Source organism: Plecotus auritus, assembly GCF_963455305.1.
Source record: "Plecotus auritus genome assembly, chromosome: 2".
NCBI classification, from domain to species: Eukaryota; Metazoa; Chordata; class Mammalia; order Chiroptera; family Vespertilionidae; genus Plecotus; species Plecotus auritus.
Window position 1 is genome coordinate 27,137,003 of NC_137771.1, and position 27,932 is coordinate 27,164,934.

At 39.0% G+C, this 27,932-nt stretch overlaps 1 protein-coding gene across 2 annotated transcripts in view; it reads left to right on the top strand.

Moving 5' to 3' along the window:
• Positions 1–24,309, top strand: part of RLF (RLF zinc finger) — a 69,043-nt gene extending 44,734 nt beyond the window's left edge. For both annotated transcript variants that reach the window (XM_080654451.1, XM_080654452.1), the window contains 3 exons: positions 10,984–11,120; positions 13,562–13,703; positions 19,460–24,309. In XM_080654451.1, coding sequence (XP_080510577.1) covers positions 10,984–11,120; positions 13,562–13,703; positions 19,460–24,079 — 4,899 coding nt within the window. In that variant the 3' untranslated portion in view covers positions 24,080–24,309. The remainder of the gene's footprint in view (positions 1–10,983; positions 11,121–13,561; positions 13,704–19,459) is intronic.
• Positions 24,310–27,932: the final 3,623 nt, after the last annotated feature.

The window sequence follows — 27,932 nt, forward strand, 5'->3', positions numbered from 1 at the left end:
CAGTCATTTGTTTTCCTCCATTTCTTTCGTTTGTGATCTGTTTCTTTGTCTCCGCATTTTTACTGCTTCCCTGAGTTGGTAGGGTGGCTTTGTATGCTAGGTGTCCTATATGGGCCAGTGGGTCGGCCTCCCAGTTACGTGAGGTGGACACTCTTGTTACACCCCTTTGTGGGCTAAGTGCAAAGTCTTGGTGTAGTTAAGCCTTGATTGCTGTTGGTACACTGGGAGGAATTGACCTCCAGGCCAATTGGCTGTGAGGACCTGCTGTGTCTATAATGGAAGAACTGCTGTGCTGGAGACACGCTTATGGTGCAGGACTTGTTTCAGTGGGGCTTTGGTGCTCACTGAGTCTGCCTCTTGAATGTGTCACTTATGGATGTGAGGAGTTGAAATCTGGTGTCGTCTCACACTGACCACTAGATACACTAGCTTCTGGATCTCCAGTGGGGTGCAGGTCAGTTACTGTCTGAGGCCACCCAGGAGGAGGTACAGCGAGAACTACAGTTTTCTCCTCTTTGCTTGGGGTTTGGAGGTTTTGGAACTGTCTGACCAGAGCTGCAGTTTGTTTGGTTAAGCTGCAATAGGGCAGGCCATTTATATGCAAAAGCCACTGCGTGGAGCTTGGGTGGGTTTGTAGATTGTGCGGGGCGGGTTCTCAGGGAGTCACTAGGCTAGGGCGTGGCAAACAGCGATGGCTGCCAGTCAGCTGTCTCTGCGTCTCCGCGTTTCCAAATCCCCGCGTCTCGCGCCCCAGCGCAGTAAACAATGATTGCTGGGTGCACCTCTGCAAGAAAGTCACCCTCATTTTCCGACCCGATGGCAGACAGTCCAACTTCTCCCTGTAGGAGTTTGGGTCCCCCGCGTCTCCCCAGAAACTGGAGTTCAGAGTAATCGGGAGCTTGTCTCCCTTTGGGTTGAAAGAAGCAGCGCACCCAGACACCTGCCGCCAGCCCGATTCGCACGCCTCTGTACCTCAGCTTTTCAGCGCTTGTGCATGTCTCAATGCTCTTTTCTCTTTCCTTCTAGTTGTAGAACTTCCACTGAGCCAGCTTTCCCGTGGTTCTGGGTGATAGATGTTTTGTCTTTTAGTTGTAGTTTTGAAATTGTTGTGCAAGGCAGTAGTTTAGGTGTTTACCTATGCCGCCATCTTGGTTTCTCCTAATATTTTTTTCTTGAACATTAACTTACCAGACATAAATAACTGCACAAATAAGCGTAACACAAATAAATCTATTTTTCTTGTTCTCTAAAAGCGAAATATTTCCTGTTACGCACACCAAACAAGTGAGTCCAAGACTAATGACGTGGCAATCGGCTGCTAAATATTCGCTGCTAGTATTAGTGGAGAGAAATGGTGCGCCTGCATGTAAGGTGCGTAAGGGAAATGAATGGAACACGATTATAGTAATCAGTCATTAGTGAACGTTGTAGTTCATTATTAATAACTGTGTAACAGGATATTGTAAAAATTAAATTACGAAATTTTTATTAAAATGTTCCTTATATACCAGTATATTGTTTGGGCTGCAAAAATATTTGTTGTATATTCGTTGTGGGCCACATGCGGGCCATGAGTTTGACATGCTTGATATAAAGATTCCACCAGGACCAGTAATTCATCCTGTCACCTTGTCACTCTCCCTCATCCTCAACATGCTCTCACTTCCCTCCTTACTTCACTTTTCCATAGCCAGTCAGTTATCATTCTCTTGCATACACCTTCAATTCCTCTGCTGATCTCTCCCTTACCTGTACTTATTTGACTAACCAGTATCCTGAGTCCCTGAATTTCCACCAACTCCTTTTTAAAAAAAATTTTTTTAATTGATTTCAGAGAGGAAGAGAGAGAGAGAGAGAGAGAGAGAGAGAGAAACATCAATGATGAAAGAGAATCTTTTATTGACTCCCTCCTGCACACCCCCCACTGGGAATTGAGCCTGCAACCCAAGCAAATGCCCTTTGTCCGGAATTAAACCCAGAACACCTCAGTCCGCAGTCCAACACACTTTTTTAAAAATAAATATTGATTTTTACAGAGAGGAAGGGAGAGGAACAGAGAATTAGAAACATCGATGAGAGAGAAACATCCATCAGCTGCCTCCTGCACGCCCCCCTATTGGGGATCGAGCCTGCAACCCAAGTACATGCCCTTGTCCAGAATCGAACCTGAGACCCTTCTTCTGTCTGAGCGGGCCGACGCTCTATCCACTGAGCCAAACCGGTTAGAGCCAGACCAACACTCTTAGCCACTTTATCCACTGAGCCAAAGCGGCTAGGGCTCCACCAACTCTTTATCTTAACTTACATCAGTGATGCCAAACTTGTGTGGAGAAACATCTGCCAACTAAGTTATACTTTAAATCACTATATTTCTTTATTATTCTTCCACTGTTTTAGATTACTATTTCATACTTTTTCTTCCTCTTCAAACCTATACTATAATTTGTGTCCCATGTCACTCTGTTTATGAACTTTCTATTTTTCTGAGGAAATGGAGGCAGTTATAAGAGAATTTCCAAAAGCTCCTTCCATGACATCTATTCACCTGCCTGCATCTATGCATATACAGCTTCTCTTTTGTTACTAAGGACATATCTGTTCTTCTAGCTTAGGTCATTCCCCTTGACTTCACTATCAGATCCCATATGCTCTTCTCCCTCAACAGCAGTTCCAGCAGCAGTTCTTTTCTCTATTGAATCATCAATTTCAACCCCTGCTATATCTATCTCGCCATGATTTATGTTGTTTATTTTTCTATCTTTAAAAAATAAATTTTAAGATTACACTTCCTCTTCCAGCTACCACCCCATTTCTCTCCTGGCCTTTTGAGGTAATTTCTTGAATGAATTGTCTAAATTTACTGTTTAACATTTTTATCCTTGAACACTTTCTAATATGGTGTTCACCCCTGCCAGTTTACCACATCACTAAGTCCAATGAAGCATTTTCAGTTTTCATCTTATTCAGTCTAACTTCTTAACTTTGTCTTTTAAACTTCTAACAGTTTTTCCACTTGGTTCTGGTTTACCACACTCTCTTGGTTTTATGTCTACCTGATTGGTTGCTCTTTCTCAGTTCTACTCTAGGACTCTGTTTTTGAGTATTCTCTCTTTTCTGTCTACACTTATTCTTTCGATTATCTCATCTAGACTTAAGATGGTAAGTACCAATTACGGTTTAAATCCCAAATGTTTTAATTTCCAGACCATTTCTCTCCTCTGAACTCCAGATTTATAAATCCAACTGCCTAGTTATATCTGCTTGTATGGCTAATAGCATCTCAGACTTAACATGTCCATAACTAAGCTCCCGATATTCCTAATATTAGGAGCTTTATTTCTTTTTCTGATTCCTTTTGAATGAAGTCAGTTGTCTTCCAACTATATTCTCAATGTTAAAGGTGGGGAAATGGGTAGTGAATAACCAGCCACCATTTTTTGAGTCCTTACTATGTATTAGGCATTAGGCTAAGTGCTTATATACATTGTCACATTTAACCCTCACAATAACTGTTAGCTCCATTTTATTGGTGAGGAAGCTGAGGCTCAGATTAAATAATATACATTGGTCACAGAGCTTAAAGTGATTATGTTGAGATTCATACCTGAGTATATTATATTAAAGATATAAGTGATGCCCTAGCCCAGTGGTCGGCAAACTGCAGCTCGCGAGCCATATGCGCCTCGCGAGCCGCAGTTTGCCGCTCTGTTGACTAATGAATTTGCCGACCACTGGGATAGAGCCTTAATCACAAGGAACAACAACAGCCTGTAATTATTGGAATCGAGAGTCTAGGTCAGTGGTCGGCAAACTCATTAGTCAACAGAGTGGCAAACCGCAGATCGCGAGCCGCAGTTTGCTGACCACTGCCCTAGCTGATTTGGCTCAGTGGATAGATCGTCGACCTTTGGACTGAAGGGTTCCAGGTTCAATTCCAAGGGCACATGCCCGGGTTGCGGGCTCGGTCTCCAGTGTGGAGCGTGCGGGAGGCAGCCAGTCAGTGATTCTCTCTCATCATGGATGTTTCTATTTCTATCTCTCCCGCTCCCTTCCTCTTTGAAGTCAATAAAAATATATTTAAAAAATAATAATAAAGATATAAGTGATAATAAATATTGGCCTAGGTGTTAAATATCTAAGGGTTTGTATACCAAGTGCTATCTTAGGCATTGGGGATAAAAAGATGAAGTCAGAAGCCTCCAAATTGATGTACTTGCTTTCATTGTTGCTCCCTACGTTTTATTCTCCTCAAAAGTAGCAGAACAGCTCTGGCTGGTACATGCTCAGGTGCGGGCTTCATACCCGCTAGGGTCATGCAGGAGACAGCTGATTGATGTTACACCCTCACATAGAGATAACTCTCTCTCTCTCCTCTCTCTCTCTCTCTCTCTCTCTCTCTCTCTCTCTCTCTCTCTCTCTCTCTCTCTCTCTCTCTCTCCCCCCCTCTCTCTCCCTCTCTCTCCCTCTCTCTCCCTCTCTCTCCCTCTCTCCCTCCCTCTCCCTCTCTCCCTCCCTCTCCCTCTCCCCCTTCCCCCCCCCACCCCCTTTCCTCCTCTCTCCTCTCTCCTCTCTCCTCTCTTTCTCCTTCCCTCCCTCCATCTAGGGCAAAAAGAATCTTTAAAAGTTGCTTTGCAAAAATACTAATGAATCACTAGTGTCATTACTTTAAAATCAGCATATGTTCTAAGGTAGAAGAGTTATACACATATTTTGCCATCTACTTCAGTTGAGTTCAGAAGAGTCAAATTAACTTGAGCAACAGGTGGGAATACAAGTACTTATATTTGGCACCTGTGGGTATCACAGTAATAGATGTGTGTAATGGGAAACCTCTGCTGGGGAAGACACATACAATTAAGAATTGATAGGGTCAGCTTGAAAGCCAAAATTCAGAACCCCAAATTCAGAACTCCATGGAATTTTCAAGTTCTAGTTTGTAAGTACTTCCATTTAGAATTGAATGCGATGACATTGTTATTAATTTTACATATGAAAAGATTTTAATGAAGGTCACAGACTTGGCCATGGCCCAGTGTCCCAAGTGGATGTTTCCTATTTTTTTTTTTTTTTTCACTACTTAAAAAAATCCTTGCAAAGATCAAGTTTTCAGGTAGAGGAGGCTCGGGGGAGGTCACTGGGGAAAAAAAAAAGGAGACATATGTACTACTATTTGTAATACTTCAAACAATAAAAAAAAAAAAAGATCAAGTTTTCTACATACAGTGTGAAGGATAATGATGTTTTAAACATGAAGCACTTCTATTATTATGAAGAACCAAGAAATCTGTCAGCAAAGTTCTTGACATAGTTAGGGTAGGTGACCATTTCAGTCCTGGTCCCTGAATGAACTATATCTTCAGTGTTTAATATGGTTAATAGCCACAGTAGCAAAGGCTTGTTTCTTCTCTTGATGGGAAAAGGAATAGACAAAGGGCCTAATTTACTCACCAGTCTAATACTGTTGGGAATTGACACAGTCACTAGGTATAAATGATAAACAGAGCAAATACATTTAAACAGGACCCATTGGGAATTCAGTTTGGGAGTAGAAGTAAAAGTAAACACGAACTTAGAAATTCTAGGTGGTTTTTTTTTTTTTTTTAATATATTTTATTGATTTTTTTTTTTACAGGGAGGAAGGGAGAGGGATAGAGAGTTAGAAACATCAATGAGAGAGAAACATCAATCAGCTGCCTCCTGCATACCCCTTGCTGGGGATGTGCCCACAACTAAGGTACATGTCCTTGACCGGAATCGAACCTGGGACCCTTCAGTCCACAGGCCGACTCTCTATCCACTGAGCCAAACCGGTTAGGGCTCTAGGTGTATTTTAAATAAGAAAGAAGATTAAGATGGATCCGGATCAAGGAATAATAACAGTGTATAATTAAATTTAAAATTAAAATTCAATTAATTTTATTTTACCATTATGATCATATAGGGAATGAGATGTACTCAAAAATACACCAAAGGTAGCCGAAACCGGTTTGGCTCAGTGGATAGAGCGTCGGCCTGCGGACTGAAGGGTCCCAGGTTCGATTCCGGTCAAGGGCATGTACCTTGGTTGCGGGCACATCCCCAGTGGGGGGTGTGCAGGAGGCAGCTGATCGATGTTTCTCTCTCATCGATGTTTCTAGCTCTCTATCCCTCTCCCTTCCTCTCTGTAAAATATCAATAAAATATATTTAAAAAAAAAAAAATACACCAAAGGTAAAAAGGCATTCTGAAGAAATTGAGAATTTGTCTATTTAAATATTTTATCTTTTAAAGCAGAGGTCTTTTTAAAATATACATATTTTTATTGATTTCAGAGAGGAAGGAAGAGGGAGAGAGAAATGATGAGAGAGGAACATTGAGTGGCTGCCTCCTGCACACCCCCTACTGGGTATTGAGCTCCAGGCATGTGCCCTGACTGGGAATTGAACCGTGACCCCCTGGTTTATAGGTTGACCCTCAATCACTGAGCCACACCGGCTAGACCAGAGGTATGTTTTTTTTTAATTGCTTTGAAGAGGCATCTTCCCATGACTTAGTATGTCTCTGGATCTCACATCTAGTCTCACTTTCATGGGTTACGTGTGAGTATTTTGGTTGATGTATGATTACACTGGTGCAGTCATTTTGGAGAGTTAGACATCAGTTTCAAAAATTCAGTAGGACATTATAAGTTTCTCTTAGATACACACAGCCATTGGATTTAACTAGAAGAATCAATGGCCATTTATTGCTTCAAAAAACTTATATGTGCCCTTGTGGAAGGCCTCCACCCCACCCCCATCAACTGCATTCTCTTTGACTACAGACTACCGGGGAGGTCTCTATGCTGCCTTTGATGTGGATCACCCACTGGCTTCTTGGCCACCTTATCTCCTCTAGCCACCCTGGGCCTTGGGCCCTGCCCAACTTTCCTCAGTGCCCCACTCTGGAGCCTTCCATCTTCCAGAGCGCCTGAAAGGCACAGGGATCCGAGCTGAGCTTAATCAATTCCCCAAGCCCTTTCCTGTTCTTATGTACCCTGGCTTCCTTCCTTTGAGGGACCTTGCTGCCCTCTTGACACATTTCCCCCAGCTCTGTCTTCCTCCCAGCAGTAATCTTTGTCCTTACCCCTCCATCTTCCAGTCATCCAAGCAAACACCCTCCCTCAACCTCTTCCTTCATCTGCCAGTCATCCAAGCAAATACCACCCCCCGCACTTCCAGTCTCTTCCTTCCGGTCAGCCAGCCCCTATCCTGTCTCCTAGCCTCTTGTTTCTGGAGGTGTCCCCAGTCCTATGAGTCTCTATGAATTATGAGTCCCAGCATTTGGCCCTCAGCCTTGCTGTCCTTTTTATCCTTACCTGCTCCTCTCCAAAGCCAAGCAGAGCTCCAGCTGGGAGGGCAGCTAACAGCCAAAAAAAGAGGGGGGCGGGTAGAAACCTACATGGTACCACTCAATGTAGTGATGGTCTGTGGTATTGCTACAGTTTAAAAGAAGCCAGATGTTTAGAATTCTTTTTTCAAGTGATGTCTGTGAACTTAACTCTCCCAAAGATAGGCCTAGGTTTACATGAAATATAGGCTTGTTAACTATAAACTCCTACCTTTCTCCTACTTTAAGGGTGCATGTGACAGGAATCTTTTATATGGATAATTAAATCCACTTCAATTCCATTTTGAAAAGACATTTAGCAGTTTCAGTTTTTAAAATATATTATTATAAACAAATTATTTGTATTATATCTCAGAATGGGTCAGGAAAGTTCTAGATTGAAAACCACTGTTTTAGATTGAAAATATTTCAGTTATGTCACTGGCCAGAATACTAGATTACGTTGGAAGCCTAAGCATGAAAATAACGGAGGAAGAAAAATATACTTTACCCACCTTCTCTTATGCCACTGTTGATGTTTAGTTGGCTGATTATCATGAAAGTCTAATAATTGCATCTATTCTTGTCCCCACAGTTCATTTTTTACAATAGCTAAGGTGATCTTTTTTTAAATAATAAAATTAGACATTTTATTTTGACATAATTTTAAACTCACTTGTTATTGTAAGAAATAATAGACATGCCTTTCAACCATTTAACATATATTCATTGGACGATTTTATTTGGCACTGGGGATACAAAGATAAATAACACAAAGAAGAGGAGCAGCAGAGAGCAGTCACACAATGTGAGATTTAGGGGAGAGGTCTGAGCTGGAAATTAAGAGTTCCAAGTCATCAGCATTTGAAATCAGAGAGTGGATGAGATTTACTTTTTCAGAACTCTGGAAATTACATAATGACTTACCACAATCTTAGGAGGTTTTAGTCAAGAAAAACAGATGAATTTCAGTAAGAACAGCAAGCTTGGTGGCATTTTAACTTTACCTGCTTCCCACCTGTCCCCTACCAACATCACAGTAACCTTGACAGCAGCTTTGAAACTCCGGTAGCTGTAAAAACCAGCAGCCTAGCAGCCACTCAAGAAAGCAGCAGAATGGTCTTGGAACTCTGCAAAAGCCCATCCCTGGTGACTTGTCGCTCTTTGACATATCTGGCAATTTTCTAAAAAGCTCCATTCTCAGGACTTGTCTTTATTTGACTCAAGAGTTTACGCTGGCTCTGGCTGATTTGGCTCAGTGGACAGAGCGTCAGCCGCGGACTGAAGGGTCCCGGGTTCGATTCTGGTCAAGGGCATATGCCCGAGTTTCAGGCTCAATTCCCAGTGGGGGGCATGCAGGAGGCAGCCGATTGATGATTCTCTCTTGTCATTGATGTTTCTATCTCTCTCTCTCCCTCCCCCTTCCTCTCTGAAATCAATAAAAATATATATTTTTTAAAAAAGTTTACTCTGCCAAAACCTCTGTCTTCAGAACATGTGTCAAAAAAATTAGTGATAACTTATTAACATGACAGTTGTCTGAGGAGGCATTACCAACTAGTCAGGTTAACAAGAGATTGGTCAAAAACTTAAGAAGAAAAACTGGGACTTTGAAAACCTCATATATTCATAGGATTCTGGAAAGTAACATGCATGTACAGGACTATGTGTCTAAGGAATGACCCAAGAAGGCCCTAATCCCTCACCTCTTGTTTAACTTGGGGCTCTATACAACTAGGAAATTAAGGGCAAAGCAGAGTTGTAAACTGCCTACTGATATGTTGAAAGCATGCCCTAACACAAACACAGAGCTGCTTGTCAAAAGCAGAGAGACCTACTTGTTCAAGGCATTTAAACAAATCTGAATATGTTGAATATGTAGCTGACCATTAAGCAAACTGAGCAAAGACTTATAGTGGCCACACATGACAAAGTATATAGACTTTAACAGAATTATTCCAGGAAAGTCACTAAATAAATAGTAACAATAACAAACCCTAAAGAGATGGGGGAATCACATTTCCAAAGTTGCCACAATATATTATTTAAAATAATCCATAAACCTTAGGGTTAGGAACCATATTTAAAAAGAACAACAACAAAATTGCCCAGCTGGTGTTGCTCAGTGGTTGGGCATCAACCTATGAAATAGGAGGTCCTGGTTTGATTCCAGGTCAGGGCACATGCCCAGGTTGCAGGATCAATTCCCAGTAGGGGGCATATGCAGGAAGCAGCCCATGGATAATTCTCTCATTATTGATGTTTCTTTCTTTTTTTTGTTTTGTTAATCCTCACCTGAGGATATTTTTCCATTGATCTTTTAGAGAGTAGAAGAGAGAGGGAAAGACAGAAACATCGATGTGAGAGAAACACATCGATTGGTTGCCTCCTGCACTCGCCCCGACCATTTATAATACTGAAACAGTCATGAAATAGATTATGTTCTTTACATTCTGCTTATTAAGGCAGGGACATGATAAAGTAGAGAGAAAGGATCTTTAGAGGTTTTATTCTCCTATTTTATCTATACTAATAAAAGGGTAATATGCTAATTAGACCAGGAGACCTTCTGGACATCCTTCCAGACAAAGCGGGGCTGAGGCAAAGGCGGTTAGGGGAGATCAGGCCAGGAGGGGAGGGCAGTTGGGGGTGATCAGGCTGGCCTGGGAGGCCAATTGGGGGCAAGCAGGCCGGCAGGGGGGGGCAGTTTGGGGCGAGCAGGCCAGCAGGGGGAGCAGTTGGGGATGATCAGGCCGGCAAGGCGGGGCAGTTGGGGGCGAGCAGGCCGGCAGGCAGGTGAGCAGCTAGGAGCCAGCGGTCCCGGATTGCGAGATGGATGTCCGACTACCGGTTCAGGCCCGTTCCCTGTGTAACGGACCTAAACGGGCAGTCGGACATCCCCCAGGGGGTCCCACATTGGAGAGGGTGCAGGCTGGGCTGAGGGACAGGCCCCCCTCCCCGTACAAATTTCGTGCACCAGGCCACTAGTCAATATATAAAAAAAGCCCTAGAAAATTTTACTGATTTGCCCAGAGGTGGTTCTTGTTTGTTTGTTTTTTAAGATTCCCATAAATAGTGTAAATGAAAAAGATATGTTTCAGTTTGAAAAACTCACCCACAATATTTTTTCCTTATTTATATGAAAAAATGATAATGTTAATACAGCATTTATATTTAAAACAGTTTCTCAGTTGTCTTCCTCTAGCCCTACTGGCAGCAAGGGTAAGCCCTTTATTTTTCTATCTGTAATTGGAGCAACTTGAATAAGATTGAAAACAAAATAAAAAATGGGGAATATGATGGTACTTCAGCTGAAAATAATCTGAAGTTAGTCTACATAATTTGACTCATTTAGATAGTAGCAATGTTCATGAGTAATTTTTCTTAACTGTACTAAAATGTTTTTATCATGTTGGGACTGCAGTGGAACTTCTTATAGTATCTATTCTCTTCTCTGCTTAATGTTCTCTTACATAAAATATTTCATTCTATAAAACTCAGCCATTAGGTCATAGAAGAAAATTTTATCTAATTCTTGCCTCACCAATTACCAAAATGGAAGCTTTACATTTATACAACAAAGTGTACAGGAAAGTCACCATTTTCTTTTTTACTTACTCATCTCATTTTTGATAGATTGCAAAGGTCGACTGCAAGGAAATACTAGACATCATATGTAATCTGGAATCCGAGGGTCAGGATAACACAGCATTTGTTCTTTGTACAACTTACCTTACCCAACAGCTCCAAACTGCAAATGTATATTGTTCTTGGTAAGTATATTTACTTTTTATTCCCTTTATTTGTTAGTGCATAGTACAGCATTTAGGGTTTATGTAAAACATTGGTTTGTTTCAAATTTAAAGTCTAAACAAATTAAATGATGACTTGGGAATAAAATTTTGTTTATAAGCTAACCCATTTAATTAATATCATTGGTTTAATCTTTTCTGAAAGGGTCCAAAAATAAAAGGGTAAAAAGTTTGAGCTTATCTTTGTCATCCCATAGAGGGTTGTTAACTCTAATATGTGCCTTTTTCTTTGAAGATAAAACTATGGCACTATGAAACATATTGGTGTTAGGTTGTTTTCCTTTACATTTATTATATCTTCTGTAGTCACTTTCCTCCTCTTATGTGGAAACCTACTCATTATCTAGGTTTTTAGGTCAGACTTGCACTAGAGAAGGTAATCCATTTGAATAGTAATTTCTTTCCCAACTTTGGTGTACTATATTGCAGAATTGCATTATTTTGGTTTTAATTCCATTTTATATCTTGTTTGCCTACTGAGAACTTAGTTGTTAAAAAGGAAACAGTAGGTGTCACCCATGGTTCTTTCATTCTAACTGTATTGAGTCTATTTAGGTCAGAATACAAACCTGATACATATGAAACCTCTAAAATGCAAGAGTCTGTCAATAAAAAATCAGATTAGTGGTATGGATAATGTTATAGGAGGTTAGAAAAAGATTTTCACTGTACACCAGTGTTTAAGAAAAGTATTTGAGCTTTAATTCAAAGAATAGGTTGGATTTGTGCATTACCTTAATTAGAGGAGCCTTGAGTATTTTAGAAACTAAAGATGCCCTGAAGTTGAAATGAGCATTTTGTTTATAGAAAAACTTAATAAACTCTTTTGTACACTTTAGCCTTCATCTCCCTCTGGAGTGTCTGTATATTTGCATAGTTTTATGTTATTAGCATTTTGTATATCACTATATTTCTTTTTGTTTACTATTTTATGTAGAAATATTACTTGTGACTACAGTGGAAGATCAGAGAGATTAGAGAGAGAAGTCTTGTGATTGCTCAAGGTCTTAGGGCTAACATGGTAGAGCTGAGATTCAAGCCAAGGATTTTTGACTAATTCAAATGGCAGTCTTTACCACCAAGTCCCTATGCCAAAGTTATGTGGGATAGGGGCTTAAAATATATTTTGTAATAATCATTGTGGATGATATCTAAAAAATGATTAAGTAGCAGTGAGGTTTTTTGTTGTTATTATTTTTGTTGTTGTTAATCCTCACCAAAAGATTTTTTCCCATTGATTTTTAGAATGGAAGGTAGGGAGGGGGGCGAGGGAGGGTGGACGGACATTGATGTGAGAGACACATCATTGCCTCCTGCAACCCAGGTACATGCGCTTAACTGGGAATCAAACCTTTGTCCATCTCTGACCACTGAGTCACACCGGCCAGGGCGAAGCAGTGAGGTTTTTGATTACTAAATCAAATATAGGTGGTTGTTTTTTATGCGTTAGAGATTAGAGATTTTTACCTTCAGTAAAACAGATATAGTCACTTGAAGAACAAACTCTTATTTTTCTTCTCACAGTTAACCTCTGCCTCTAATGGAAAACTATCTGCTAGTTATAGTTAGGTTTTCAGTGCAAAGAATACATTATCACATATGGGATGTGTTATAAACTATTTTTAAAACTACAGTCAACAGTTCTTTTAATAACCCTGATAAAGCTTCCCTTTTATAGTGACCCATACTTTTTCTTCTTCTCTTTACTCTGCTACCATTAGCCCTTCTAAAGATGTTAGTGGCTCTAGGATTAGTGCTGTTCCCCCGTAGCAGGAAAGGATTAATAGGGATTTCCCTCTTATTGGCCTCCCAAGGAGCTATAATGAGAAAAGAAAATCTTAAAATCACTTCACATTTTGTTAAAAGTAAGCTCCTTCAAAGCAATTCAAAGAGAAATATAATCTAAAATTTAAGATTTTGGAAACTTTTTTTACCCTTCTATTATTTTACAAAGACTTTTTTTTAAGTGGTATTTTTGACAAGAGATATTTGTAAAAATATGACAGTAAAGTTGGGTATGATAATAAAAGCAGTCACTTAATTTTAAACACATTTATTTTATTGACTAGAGAGAGAGAGAAATTTGTTGTTCCACTTATTTATGCATTCATTGGTTGATTATTTTTTAAAAATAAACTTTTATTGATTTCAGAGAGGAAGGGAGAGGGAGTGAGAGATAAACATCAGTGATGAGAGAAAATCATTGATCAGCTGCCTCATGAACACCCTGGGGATCGAGCCTGCAGTCTGGGCATGTGCCCTGATGGGGAAGTGAACCTTGAACTCCTGGTTCATAGTTCGATGCTGGCGGGGTACATCATGACATTCCAAAAATGGGGTGGAGAGGTTTATAGCAAATACCAGTTGCTTTAAGTGTTTTACCTTAATTTTTTGTTTTATAGGGAATTGACTCTCTTTTGGAGTAAACTGCAAAGAAGAATTGACCCTTCTATAGACACTTTCTTGGAGCGCTGTCGTCAGTTTGGTGTCATAGCTAAAACACAGCAGCATTTATTTTGCCTCATTAGAGTTGTACAGACTGAAGTGAGTAATTTATGCTTTTTATGCTGATTGTCTTGGAGGGAAGAAATGAGGTGGGAGATAACTCACAGGCAACTCCTTTTAAATAAGGAAAAATGAAGAATATTGGGGTTTAATACAGTTATGAAATTGGATATATCTTAACTGTTTCTGAAGATTGACCTTTGTTTTAATGGAAAATAGTAATTTGATGTGATAGACCATTGGAGGAAAGGAAGATTATGTTTCTTTGCTGTCACCTCAATCACCCTACACCTACTTTTCCTAAAATAGTGTTCTATATATTTTGCAAATTAACATAATAATTATAAGGCATGTTTGTTTGCAAATTAACATAATAATTATAAATGAAGAAAATGTAATTGCATTTCCAGCTTCTTGAAGATGTAATGATACATTTTTCTGGGATTTGGAGTAATAGAACAGTTCCAGAATCAAATTGACACAAATTACAAACTTCTGTGCAAATAGGAAATAAGTTAGATATTTTTAGGAAGTAAATATTTCCAAAAATGAATTGAATTGCCATATATAAAAACCGTGTTTTTTGAGTTAAGCCTTATATATATTCAGGGTGGGGCAAAAGTTGTGAGTGTGCAACATCTTGTATTAATTACTACGCTATTTTCCGTATGAACAACTGTAAACCTACTTTTGCCTCATCCTATACGCTATGACTACTAGCCTAGAAGTTTGAGGTGAGTCTTATGCTATTCTCTATTTTTGTTTTGTTTTTATTATCTTTTCATTATTTAGTTCTTAATATATCCATATCTATAATGGGTATGTTTTATGGGTTACTTCTTTGACAATTCCCAAGGATTGTTATTATACTAAAGTCAAGGTGCAGTTGTATCTTTGATATTCCCTATCTCCTTTAATGCATCATTCCATATCCTTACTTTATTTGAAATATGTTGATCTAGTTTCCTCCAGTGAAGATAGAAAAAGGTTAAAACAATTGTCAGAAGCAAATTCATGGTCAAATAAGTTAGGTGATAATTATTTCTAATCACTGTGAATGAAGTTATGTCTCCTATCACAGAAAGAACATGTTCAAGTAGTTATAGAATTTACCTTATTTTAAAAATTTAGTATTACAACTGGCCTTTTAAAATTTTTGTTTTTTAATCTTTAAGGAAAATGTTAGTTTTCTATTGCCACATTAAAAATTACCACAAAGTTAGCACTTAAAACAGCACCAATTTATCAGCTTACAGTTTTGTAGTACAGAAGTCCAGCACAGTGTGGCAAGGTTCACTGCGTAGAGTATCACAAGGGTGAGATTGAGATGTTTGGTCAGGCTGTTTTTATCTGGATGTGCTGTAGAAAATCTGCTTTTAAGCTCATTCTTAATTGTTGACTATATTCAGGTCCTAATTTTCTTGAAGGATATCAGCCATAGTCTGTTTTCAGCTCCTAGAAACCTCCCTCATTCCATGCCTTTATTTTTGAGCCAGGAAAAGCACTAAGAATCCTCCTCCTTCAAATCTGACCTCTTCCATCTGACTTCCAGACTTACATTTAAAGATATCAGGTGATTAGGTCAAGCTCACTTAGGTATTCCATCTAAAGATCAACTGAATTGGGATCTTAATTACATCTGCAGAAGCCTTTTGCCATATAACATAATACAATCATGGGAATAAAATCTCATCATATTTACAGGTTCCACTTACACTCAAGGGAATGAGATTATACAAAGATGAGGGCCTTCTTAGAATCACTGATGGCCTTCTTAGAATTCTGCTTACCACAAGAATTGCTAGAGGATTAGGAATAGTGGGTTTCTAACTCAGACCCAGGAATTTGATGTACATCTGTATAACCTGAACCCATTCCTCTTAATCCCAGTCTAGGATACTTTTTACTATAACCCTATTTATGATATTTGGTCTAAAGGATAGTAAAGATCAACTGGTATATGGAAGGGGAGTGAGCGTAGAGTTTCTTTCAAATGGAGAAACTTGTTTCTATCTTTTTAAAAGAGAGAGGCTAACCTAACCTAAATCGATTTTGATCTAGTTCTGTGAATGGTAGAAATCCCATAATAGTAGTAGTCTAAAAAAGATAGAAGTTCCTCCCTCTCTCATGTAGGTAGATAATCCAGGTAGACAGGCCAGGGTTGCTTTCAGTGGCTCCACATATCAGAAACTCAGATTCCTTTTGTCTTCATCAATAAATAACTTCCATCTCATATTCTAAAAATTATTCCAAAGTGCTCTCTCCAGCTTGGGAGCACACTCAAAACTTTCCCTTCCCTACCCTCACCCCCCCCCCTCACCCCCCAGACACATTACCTTTGCCTTTCTCTCTCCTAAGCTCCAAAGGCCCTTCTTTTGCTTCTGTAACTTGTTTACTGAGCCTATGAAGCCCAGCTGGCTCACTTCGACTACCTCTGTAACTTCCTAAAAAAACTTTCTCTTATGATTTGAATAAATAAAAAGTGATCCAATCCTAGCTATAATGTCTCCATTCCAGATAGCAAGAAGGGAGGTGGGGGACAAAACATACTCTATGACACACCTTTCCTCATTCCAACACACACACACACAAACAGAGCCACATCTAGCTGCAAGGGAGGCTAGTAGATATATTATTCTGGGTGACTTTATAACCAGATAAAAATCATGTTGTCTTTTTATTTTTTTATTTTTAATATGTTTCTGTTGATTTTCAGAAAGAGGAAGGGAGAGAGAGAAACATTAATGATGAGAGAGAATCATCCATTGGCTGCCTCCTGCAGGATTGAGCCTGCTACCTGGGCATGTGCCCTGACTAGGAATCGAATCATGACCTCCTGGTTCATAGATGGACGCTCAACCACTGAGCCCACTGGCCCGGCAGGTGATCTATTGTAGAAGAGGAGGGGAAAGGATATCGGGAGACAACTAGCAACCAGTCACATAGCCCTTGGGATGGAAAGGGATAATGATGCTGAAAAGTTGGTGTGGGCATTAGGTCTGTTGCAGATAGCAACAGTGTATAATGGAGAAGGCCTTGTCACAGTACCTCTTTATTTTCTGGGCTTTCAATTTTCTAGAAATAAAGTGCTTAAGACAGATTATTATTTAAAGGTGTTCAGAGTAGTTAAACTTTAATTCTATGACTTGAGAAAGTCATAAATGGAAAGGATTACTTTAGAGAATCCAGGGTCTCAAGACTTTCAAAATAGTATGACAGAATTCATGTAGATGTCATTATATTTTGAAGTGGAAGGTATAAGAAGAGGGATCATTTTAAATCCAATTCATTTGATCATGGGCCCCTTTTGGTGAAACATAACGGTACTACTGTTGTACAAAACATGTGTGATTTGTAAGGATCATACACTTAGTTTGCAGCAGAGTTAGGACTAGACAAATTTTTTTTTAATTTTTACTTATTTATTATTATTATTTGTTGTTAATCCTCACCCGAGGATATTTTTCCATTGATTTTTTTTTTAAGGGAGAGTGGAAGAGAGAGGAAAGACAGAAATATCAATGTGAGAGAAACACATCGATTGGTTGCCTTGGACCAGGGCCAAGGCCAGAGCCCGAGGAGCCTGCAACCACACCATACATGCCCTTGACCGGGATTGAACCCGGGACCCTTTGGTCTGCAGGCCGACGCTCTATCCACTGAGCCAAACCAGCTAGGGCAGGACTAGACCAATCTTGACAAATTGCATAATGTGATATCAGAATATCATTTGTAAATTAGAGCACAGATGACTTGGAAAAAGCTAAGTAAATTTTTAAATCATGGATTCTCAACAAATTATTATTACTTAATGTCTTTTGGAACACCCCCCTTTTTTTAAACAGCCTAATCTTGTTTATTAAATGGTAAAATTTGTGAAGTCAGTGTGAATACTTAAAAAATACACAAACCAACACCTAGAAATAAATATTATACATTCTGAATAGATATGCCAAGCAGTTACTTGTTAAAGGATTGGTGAATAAATTAGAATTAGGATGTGGAATTGTAGATCTGAATTTAGAAGAAATTGATGGACATACATAAATTAAACCAAGAAGCTGAAGGAACAAAGAGTGGCTTGGCATATTGTATTGGATTAAGAGCACATGGGATATAGCGAAGTCAGTTAAGTTTTGGAATCAGTTTATGCTATGAAGTGGTTAAGAACTCAGGCTCTGGAAAAAGATTGCTTTAAGTTTAAATCTTTGCTCCTCTGCTCACCAGCTAGTGCCATTGGGCAACTTTATAAACTGAGGATAATGTATGCAAAGAGCTTATTTAGAATAGTGCTTAGGATGTATTAAGGGTTCTGTAAATTTATGGCAGTTATTTCTTTGTGTTTCCAGCATTTTGACTGGTGCCCAACATTGGAAAAATTTGTCTAGCAGATTAATTACTGACTTGAACAGTGGAATTTATCCTCAGTTTTTTTTAATATATTTTATTGATTTTTTTACAGAGAGGAAGGGAGAGGGATAGAAAGTTAGAAATATCGATGAGAAAGATACATCAATCAGCTGCCTCCAGCTCACCTCCCACTGGGAATGTGCCCGCAACCAAGGTACATGCCGTTGACTGGAATCAAACCTGGGACCTTTCAGTCCGCAGGCCGATGCTTTGACCAATGAGACAAACCGGTTAGGGCTATCCTCAGTTATTTCACATGGTATTCTGTTGAATATTAATTTATGTGCCAACATTGTAGTAATTTATATTATCTTAATTCAGTTTTATTGCAATGTTAGGAATATCTAATATTACCACTATTATCATTCTACAGATGAGGAAACTGAGGCATAGAGGAGTTAAGAACTTGTCACTATAGTGAATCTGGGGTTTAAAAACAGTCAAAATCCAACTCGAAATTCTATGCTCTTAAGTAATGCATTTTAAGCTACTCTGCCAATATGATCCCACTTTTCTTTGCTCAGATTATTTTCCCATTCCATTTCAGCCCCTACTATAAAAAAGTCGTCTTGCCCCTAACTGGTTTGGCTCAGTGGATAGAGTGTCGGCCTGTGGACTGAATGGTCCTGGGTTCAATTCTGGTCAAGGGGACATGCCCTGGTTGCAGGCTCCATCCCCAATGGGGGTTGTGCAGGAAGCTGCCCATCAATAATACTCTCTCATCATTGATGTTTCTATCTTTCCCTCTCCATTCCTTTCTGAAATCAATAAAAATATTTTAAAAAGTCATCTTGTATGCATTAGCCTTTTATTACAAATTATCAGATACTTTTCCTGATTTTTTTATTAGTTTCTGAGAACCTAATGCTATAGGGAGATTTTCTGATTTCTGTTGTTTTTTCCCATGGAAAGCTTGAGATTCAGTACATCTATAACTTCAAAGTACTAATTCTTTTAGGAAGAGATGAGGAGAACGTTTATTTTTAGCCTCAAGGTTTTGAAAATACCCAAGTATTCATAAGACACGTTTTTTACATTGGATTAAGTCTATATTAGACTCACTCATACATGTGTTTCTTCTTGCACCCATTTATTTAAGCCCTATTCTTTTTGTTTTTAATTTCTTTATTGATTAAGGTGTTACATATGTGTCCTTATTCCCCCATTACCCCTCCCACCCCAAGCCCTATTCTTTGTACCCAACGTAAATCCTTTTTTTAATCCTTTGGTGACCTTATTTATCCTGAATTCCTTTGAATTCATGTGCCTTTATTGTTTATGTTTGGCACATAGGTTAATTCCTTGAGAGTTAGGGATGCTTTAATATGCAATTTATGTAATTTTCTATAATAAATAATAACTTTCCTTCCCTGCTTTCCTTGTAGGCACAAGATGCTGGTCTTGGAGTATCAATTTTACTATGTGTCAGAGCTCTTCAACTCAGATCAGCTGAAGATGAAGAAATGAAGGCATCAGTTTGTAAAACAATTGCTTGTCTTTTACCAGAAGATTTAGAAGTTAGACGAGCCTGTCAGCTTACAGAATTCTTAATTGAACCCAGTTTGGATGGGTTTAATATGCTGGAGGAACTGTATTTGCAACCAGATCAAAAATTTGATGAAGAAAATGCACCAGTTCCAAATTCTCTCCGATGTGAACTCTTATTAGCTTTAAAAGCCCACTGGCCTTTTGATCCTGAATTTTGGGACTGGAAAACTTTAAAACGACACTGCCACCAACTTCTAGGACAGGAAGCCTCAGATTCTGATGATGATCTAAGTGGCTGTGAAATGTCTATAAATGACACAGATGTTTTAGAGTCATTTCTTAGTGACTATGAGGAAGGTAAAGAAGATAAACAATATAGAAGAAGAGATTTGACAGATCAGCCCAAGGAGAAAAGAGATAAAAAACCCATTGGTTCTTCTGAAAGATACCAGAGGTGGCTTCAATATAAATTTTTCTGTTTGTTATGTAAGCGGGAATGTATAGAGGCCAGGATTCTTCATCATTCTAAGATGCACATGGAAGATGGAATTTACACTTGTCCAGTTTGTATTAAAAAGTTCAAGAGAAAAGAAATATTTGTTCCTCATGTGATGGAACATGTTAAAATGCCACCAAGCAGAAGGGACCGTTCTAGAAAGAAATTACTGTTGAAAGGGTCTCAAAAGGGAATGTGTCCCAAGAGTCCCTCTGCAGCCCTGGAGCAAAATCAGTCATCAAATGAACAAGCCAAAGGAGAGTCTCATGAATATGTCACATTCAGCAAATTAGAAGATTGCCACCTGCAAGACAGAGATTTGTATCCATGTCCTGGCACAGACTGTTCCCGTGTGTTTAAGCAATTTAAGTACTTAAGTGTACATCTTAAAGCTGAACACCAAAATAATGATGAAAATGCCAAGCACTACTTGGATATGAAAAATAGGAGAGAGAAATGTACTTATTGTCGACGACATTTCATGTCTGCATTTCACCTGCGGGAGCATGAACAAGTGCATTGTGGTCCTCAACCTTATATGTGTGTATCTATAGATTGCTATGCTCGGTTTGGATCAGTGAATGAACTACTTAACCATAAACAAAAACATGATGATCTGCGTTACAAATGTGAATTAAATGGCTGTAATATTGTTTTCAGTGACTTGGGACAGCTTTACCACCACGAAGCACAACACTTTAGGGATGCATCTTACACGTGCAACTTCGTTGGCTGTAAAAAGTTCTATTATTCCAAAATTGAATACCAGAATCACCTCTTAATGCATAATGTTGAAAGTTCAAATGAAGATGTGAAGAAATCAGTGAAACTTGAGGAGCCTGCAACAGGTGAAAAGCCCCATCTACTTGACCAAACTGATAAATCACATTTACCTGAGGACCTTTTCTGTACAGGATCAGCTAATTCTCAAATAGAAACTGCAGAAAATCTGAAAGAAAATAGTGACAGTAATTCTAGTGATCAGTTAAGTCATAGCTCTGTAGCTTCCATGAATGAAGAGTTAATTGACACATTGGATCACTCTGAAACCATGCAGGATATATTATTATCTCACGAGAAAGTCTTTGTGTCCTCCAATTTAAAAGAAAAATGTCCCAGTGTAAGAGTTTGTTTTGATGGGACTAAGTTTACCTGCGGTTTTGATGGCTGTGGTTCCACGTACAAAAATGCAAGAGGGATGCAGAAGCATCTACGAAAGGTACATCCATATCATTTTAAACCCAAAAAGACAAAAGATCTCTTTCCCTGTTTGGGTAATGAACACAGTCAAACAACTGTAAAGTTTGATGCAGAGCCTAAACCCAGCTCAGACACAAACAGTGACTCCCCAGATGAAGGTCTAGATCACAATATTCATGCTAAATGTAAACGAGAACATCAAGGTTATTCTTCAGAAGCCTCCATTTGTGCTTCTAAAAGGCCATGTACAGAGGATACCATGTTGGAACTTCTGTTGCGCTTGAAACATTTAAGCTTGAAAAACTCAATAACACATGGATCTTTCTCAGGGTCATTGCAGGGGTACCCATCCAGTGGTGCTAAGTCTCTTCAATCGGTTTCATCTATCACAGACCTTAATTTTCAGAATCAAGATGAAAATATGCCAAGTCAGTACCTTGCACAGTTGGCAGCTAAGCCTTTTTTCTGTGAGCTTCAAGGATGCAAATATGAATTTGTGACCAGAGAGGCTTTGTTGATGCATTATCTTAAAAAGCATAATTATTCAAAAGAAAAAGTCCTCCAGTTAACCATGTTTCAACATCGATATTCTCCATTCCAGTGTCATATTTGCCAAAGGTCATTTACAAGAAAAACACACCTTAGGATTCATTATAAAAATAAACATCAAATTGGCAGTGACAGAGTAACTCACAAACTATTAGATAATGAAAAATGTGATCATGAAGGCCCATGCTCAGTAGACAGGTTGAAAGATGATTGTTCTGTTGAACTTGGAGGTGATCCCAACAGGAACCCTGAGAAGCCACACTGTCATTCCAAAAAGGATGAATGCAGTTCAGAAACAGATTTGGAGTCATCTTGTGAAGAAACAGAAAGTAAAACATCTGATATCTCATCACCAATAGGTTGCCATAGAGAAGAACAAGAAGGAAGAGAGGGGAGAGGTAGCAGGAGAACTGTTGCTAAAGGAAACCTCTGCTATATTTTGAATAAATACCACAAACCATTCCATTGTATTCATAAAACTTGTAACTCCTCATTCACCAATCTAAAAGGCTTGATTCGCCATTATAGAACTGTACATCAGTACAACAAAGAACAGTTATGTTTAGAGAAAGATAAAGCAAGAACCAAAAGGGAACTTGTCAAATGTAAAAAGATATTTGCTTGCAAATATAAAGAATGTAACAAACGCTTCCTGTGTTCCAAAGCTCTTGCTAAGCACTGTACTGACTCTCATAATCTAGACCATATTAAAGAGCCTAAAGTGCTTTCTGATGCTGAATCTGCAGCAAGGTTTTCCTGTAACCAGCCTCAGTGCCCTGCTGTTTTTTATACATTCAGCAAGTTGAAGCACCACTTGATGGAACAGCATAATATTGAAGGAGAAATACAGTCAGATTATGAGATTCATTGTGATCTTAATGGCTGTGGCCAGATTTTCACCCATCGCAGTAATTATTCTCAACATGTCTATTACCGACATAAGGACTATTATGACGATCTGTTTAGAAGCCAGAAAGTGGCAAATGAAAGGCTACTAAAGAGTGAAAAGTTATGTCAAACAACTCTCACTCAGGGGCATGAACATCAGACTACCAGGAGGTCATTTAATGCTAAGGCTAAAAAATGTAGCTTAATCAAAGATAAGAAAGCTCCAATTACTTTCAAAACAAGAGCTGAAGCCCTCCATATGTGTGTGGAACATTCTGAGCACACACAGTACCCCTGCATGGTTCAAGGATGCTTATCTGTGGTGAAGTTGGAGAGTAGCATAGTGAGGCATTACAAACGTACCCATCAGATGAGTAGTGCCTATTTAGAGCAACAGATGGGAAATCTTGTCATTTGTGTTAAGTATGGTACCAAAATTAAGGAGGAACCCCCTTCTGAAATAGAACCCTATATTAAAAAAGAAGAAGATGGGAGCTGTGAATCAGAGCACATAAAGCACAGCCACTACCCAGGTGACCATAGTGTATCTGTCCAGAGCACTGATTCCCTTCATCCAGGTGAAAGGGATGAAGGTCAGAAAGGATGTACAGAAAACAACCAAGTTTTTGAGGCAGATACCCTGCTTTACAGAGGAACTTTGAAATGCAGCCATAGTTCAGAAACCACTTCTTTGGAACAATGTAATATAGTTCAGCCTCTCCCATGTAAAATAGAAAATTCCATACCTGATCCTGATGGAACTGAAAATGGGACTTATTTCACGAGTTTCCAGCTGCCTTTACCAAGGATCAAAGACTCAGAAAGTGGGCAGCAAAGTTTAGGGCAAGAAGACACTGTAAAAATTTCAACCCATGTCCCAAAAGAGAATTTTAGGAAGCACCCACATCCCAGATCATTTGATTTGAAGACTTATAAACCCATGGGATTTGAATCTTCATTTCTGAAGTTTATTCAGGAAAGTGAAGAGAAAGAAGATGATTTTGATGACTGGGAGCCTTCAGAGCACTTAACATTAAGTAGTTCTTCACAATCCAGTAATGACTTAGCAGGGACTGTTACAGTAAATAATATGGTGAATGACAACAACCCTGAAGTTGACATACCTCATTCTTCCAGTGACTCTGCAATTCATGAGAACCTGACTGCAATCCCACCTTTAATAGTAGCTGAGACAACAGTTCCTTCCTTGGAAAATCTGAGGGTTGTATTGGACAAAGCATTAACGGACTGTGGAGAGCTTGCCTTAAAACAGCTTCATTATCTTCGGCCAGTGGTTGTCCTTGAAAGATCTAAGTTTTCCACACCAATTTTAGACTTGTTTCCAACAAAAAAGACAGATGAGCTTTGTGTAGGAAGTTCCTAAATAGCAATTTTGTTTTCAAAACACATTGGCTCCAACACTGCAACATGGGGACAATTGCCAACTCGAACAAAGGCTGAGAACCAGCCATACCATTGTTTAAGGTAGATTAGGCTGTGTATTTACATGAATGTATAATATCTATGTCAGCACTATCAGCTGAGTCCATTAGCTCTCCAGTTGGTTTATTGATTGGGTTTTTTTGTTTATTAAAAATAAGAAATGGAACTGTACTCTTGTTTGGTGCTAATTAATACATCAAAAAATATATTTGGGCTTCCTTTTTCAAGTTAAGTGTGCATGATTGTATATGGAAAAAATACTAAGATCCCAGGGTGGGAGGGCTAGGGATATGGAGTTCTTACTTGACTTGAATGTGCACCTGAGGGTACTTTGTGTAATATATTGTACACTACAGCATCTTATATTTTTTGAGTTGAGTTTCAATAAATTACAATTTTTCACCCATTTCTTGTTTACTCCTAAAGAGTTTTCATCCCATACATAAGCTGGAAGTGCACTTGAATTTTCTGGAATGTGCATTTCTATTTTTAACGAGTCTATTCAGATCAAGCTTTTTTTAAAGTGACTATTGTCTTAAAATTTTTTGTGGAAAGAGCATTTTCATATTGAGTAATTAGCTTTGGGAGTTAAAATAGCTCCCACAAGAGGATGTCTGGGTAGAAAGGAGAGGGTATGCCAAGGAGAACATGAAGGGCACAGCAGATTCAGAGGTACGAAGTCATGTGTCCCGGGAACTACATATAATTTGACATGCTGGCAGTAAAAGGGGAGCAGGGAGCACCCAGGTGGATGAGATTACTGTAGAAATAGGTGGGCAGGAACCAAACCATGAACACTAAGGATTTTGGACTTAAGTCCTTACACAGCTGAGAGCCTTTGAAGGACTTTTTACAAAATATCTATAGATCACTTTAAATGAGTGTGTTTTGAGGGGCTGAAATGGAATAGATAAGACTGCTGAAGTAATTAAGGCAAACTTGGTGAGAGTATTTTTGACATTTGCAGAAGGAAAAGTAAGTGAAATTGAAAAATTTTAAGAGTATTGTTGGGCCTAGGCTGATGTTGCTCAGTGGTTAGAGTATCAGCCCATGCACCATAGAGTTGCAGGTTCAATTCCCAATCAAGGGCATGTACTTGGGTTGCAGGTCCCAGTTGGGGTGCATGTGGGAGGCAACCAATCAATGTGTCTCTCACATTGATGTTTCTCTTCCCCTCCTTTTCCTCTCTTCCTTCTACTCTAAAAATCAATGGAAAAAAATATCCTTGTGTGAGGATTAACAAAACAAAGAATGTTGTTGGTTCTCTGAGGATGAGGAAAACATTTTGAGGAATATATAAAGTGATGCAATCAATTGGGGTGGGAATAAAAAAGGAAGGAATGGGTTTCTGGGAAGAAGGTGGAAAACCAAGATGAGTTTGGTCTTTGGATGTGTTGAATTTCAGTGTACTGTGGGACATCTATAATGACAAGGAAAGCAATGTGTTCTTATAAATGGAATAGCTTTATTCTCTGTTCCTCATGAAATTTTCAACCACTTTTATTAGCTAGCAATGAAATGACTCAAACATTCCTAACATCCCTTTATTATGCTGTGGTTAGAATTTCTCTGACCCTTAAACCTTGTTGCCTTGTTTTGTCAGCTCTTTGGGAATTTCATTCTGCCACCTTCTCACCATAGGTCTAAAGTACCCCTGTACCCAAGCTGTTGCTTGGCTCGGATTATAGTAACAGGATTACCAAAAATAAGTTGAAAGAAAAAAGGGCAGAAACTGGCACATCTTAGAGGCTGAGGCCACTGCTGACTCCTTGAGATCTTGAGCTAATTTCTTCTGTGGGCTTCAGTTTCCTCACTTACAAAGTAAGGAGATACAGATGATGATCTTGAAAGGTCCCTTTCTGTGATCTGAGCATGGGAAACAACTGGTGGCCATATTTTGAAAATTCCTCATACTAGAGATTTTTAACCAGGAACAACAGAAAACTGCTAATTTGCTTAAGACTAAACTATATTTATTCAGCCACACCTAATTCCCACCCACTGGAAGGACCAAGTGAGTCACTTGAATGCAACCAAACCCTAATTTTCAGAATCCAATTAAAAATTTGCTTCAAGTACTTAGGATCCTAACATTTTCTATTCTAGTTGGAGCAGCTTGCTTCATTTGATTTTTATTGAAAACAGTCTTTGGTATTAGAAGCAGTACGTGTGACTGTATGAGAATACAGAAAGCCAAAGGGTTATATTTGTAGCTTTTAGGTACTATTATTTTTCTTAACGTCTCTGGGACTTACTCCAGACTTGGAAATACTTTGTTTTCAAAGCCTTTTTCAATATAAAAATGCCTCCCAAAATGATGGGTAGAAATAAAGGGTGCCAAGTATTTTCATTCTTTTTATCTAGACTATCTTGTTTCAGTGTCTCCCCATGTTCATGAGCACCTGTATAATGTAAAAGGGTAGAAAACAATGGGAAGAAAGTTTTTGATTAGCTTTCCTAGGGATTCCATCCCCAATGTATCTTTTCTCAGTCCCAGGTTGCCTACTTCAGAGTTGCACGGCCAAAGACATAGGAGGACAGAGTTAGTCATTAACCAAATATTTAAGCACACACATATTTAAAGATAGTTTCAGATGCTTTGGATATAAAAATACCAAAGTAAGTTTATCAAGGCATCTGCTGTTGTGGAACTTTAATGTGAAGGCTGGGGTAACTTAAACACTGTTAAAGTGTGGCAGTAGGCCAGCAGCAGGGGCATCACCTAGGACCCTGTTAGAAATGTAGAATGTCCAAAATTTCTGGATCAAATCTGCATTTTAACAAGGTCTTCAGATTATTCATAGGCACAGAAAAGTCCTAGGAGCAATGGGCCAGAGTACAAAGTAGGATGTTTTATGAGAATTCAGGGTAATTAACATTTTTTTAGCACTTTACACAAAATTACCTGTTGAATATTTATAACTCCATGAAGTTGGTACTGTTATCCTTATTTGACAGACAAAAGCTTTAGGGTTTAAGTGTCTTGCCTAGCCAATAAAAGCTAGGAAGAGGTGGAACCTAGTTTCCAATCTCTTCTGACTAGATGAATATCAGAGGGGTACTTACACGCAGAAAGTAAGATGTAAAGTTGCAGGTGGTAAAGTACCCAAAATACCAAAGTTCTCAGTATATTGTTTGGGAAAGTGAATAGTGGGAAAGTTTGAAGTGTAGGTAAAAACCAGGTTCTGTAACTCCAACTCCCGCTTTTGTCCAGTATTGACATTTCCTCATGTGAGGGAAGAGATGGAAAACCGGTGCATATTATTTCTGTAACATGTAACCCTGTAACCTGTGAAAAAGTCAACTTAAAGAATCTTATGAAAGTCAAAAATTGCTCAGTCCTCTCTCCTTCCCACCCCACAGTAGACTAATGCCTTCTGGCTTTGTACTACAGATTCGGAGCAACGCCGCCTCTTACATAAAGCTGAGTCTAAAAAGAGTATCTGCAGGAATAGATTGTGACAGACTGCATTTGGAGGTCTGAACCACTTTGAGGAAGGTAACCAGGATAGTCACATTTAATCTGTGAACCTGTATTTGGTACGTTTAGCTTGGAAAAGAAAAGACAGGAGGCATAGGCCATTTACAAAGCACAGAGCATCACTAGCTCCTGGGGATAAGAGTGTTGAACTTGACACAGTGAGTTTCCTGCATCATGGAGATTATAGTCTAGTAAGGAAGATAGACATTAAATGAAATACTAAAAATGGTTAAGTATAAGTGCTGCAATAGAATCTTTGACTGTGATGGAACCAAAAAGAGGACAGGAAAAGCTTCTTTGAGGAAGTGGTGTT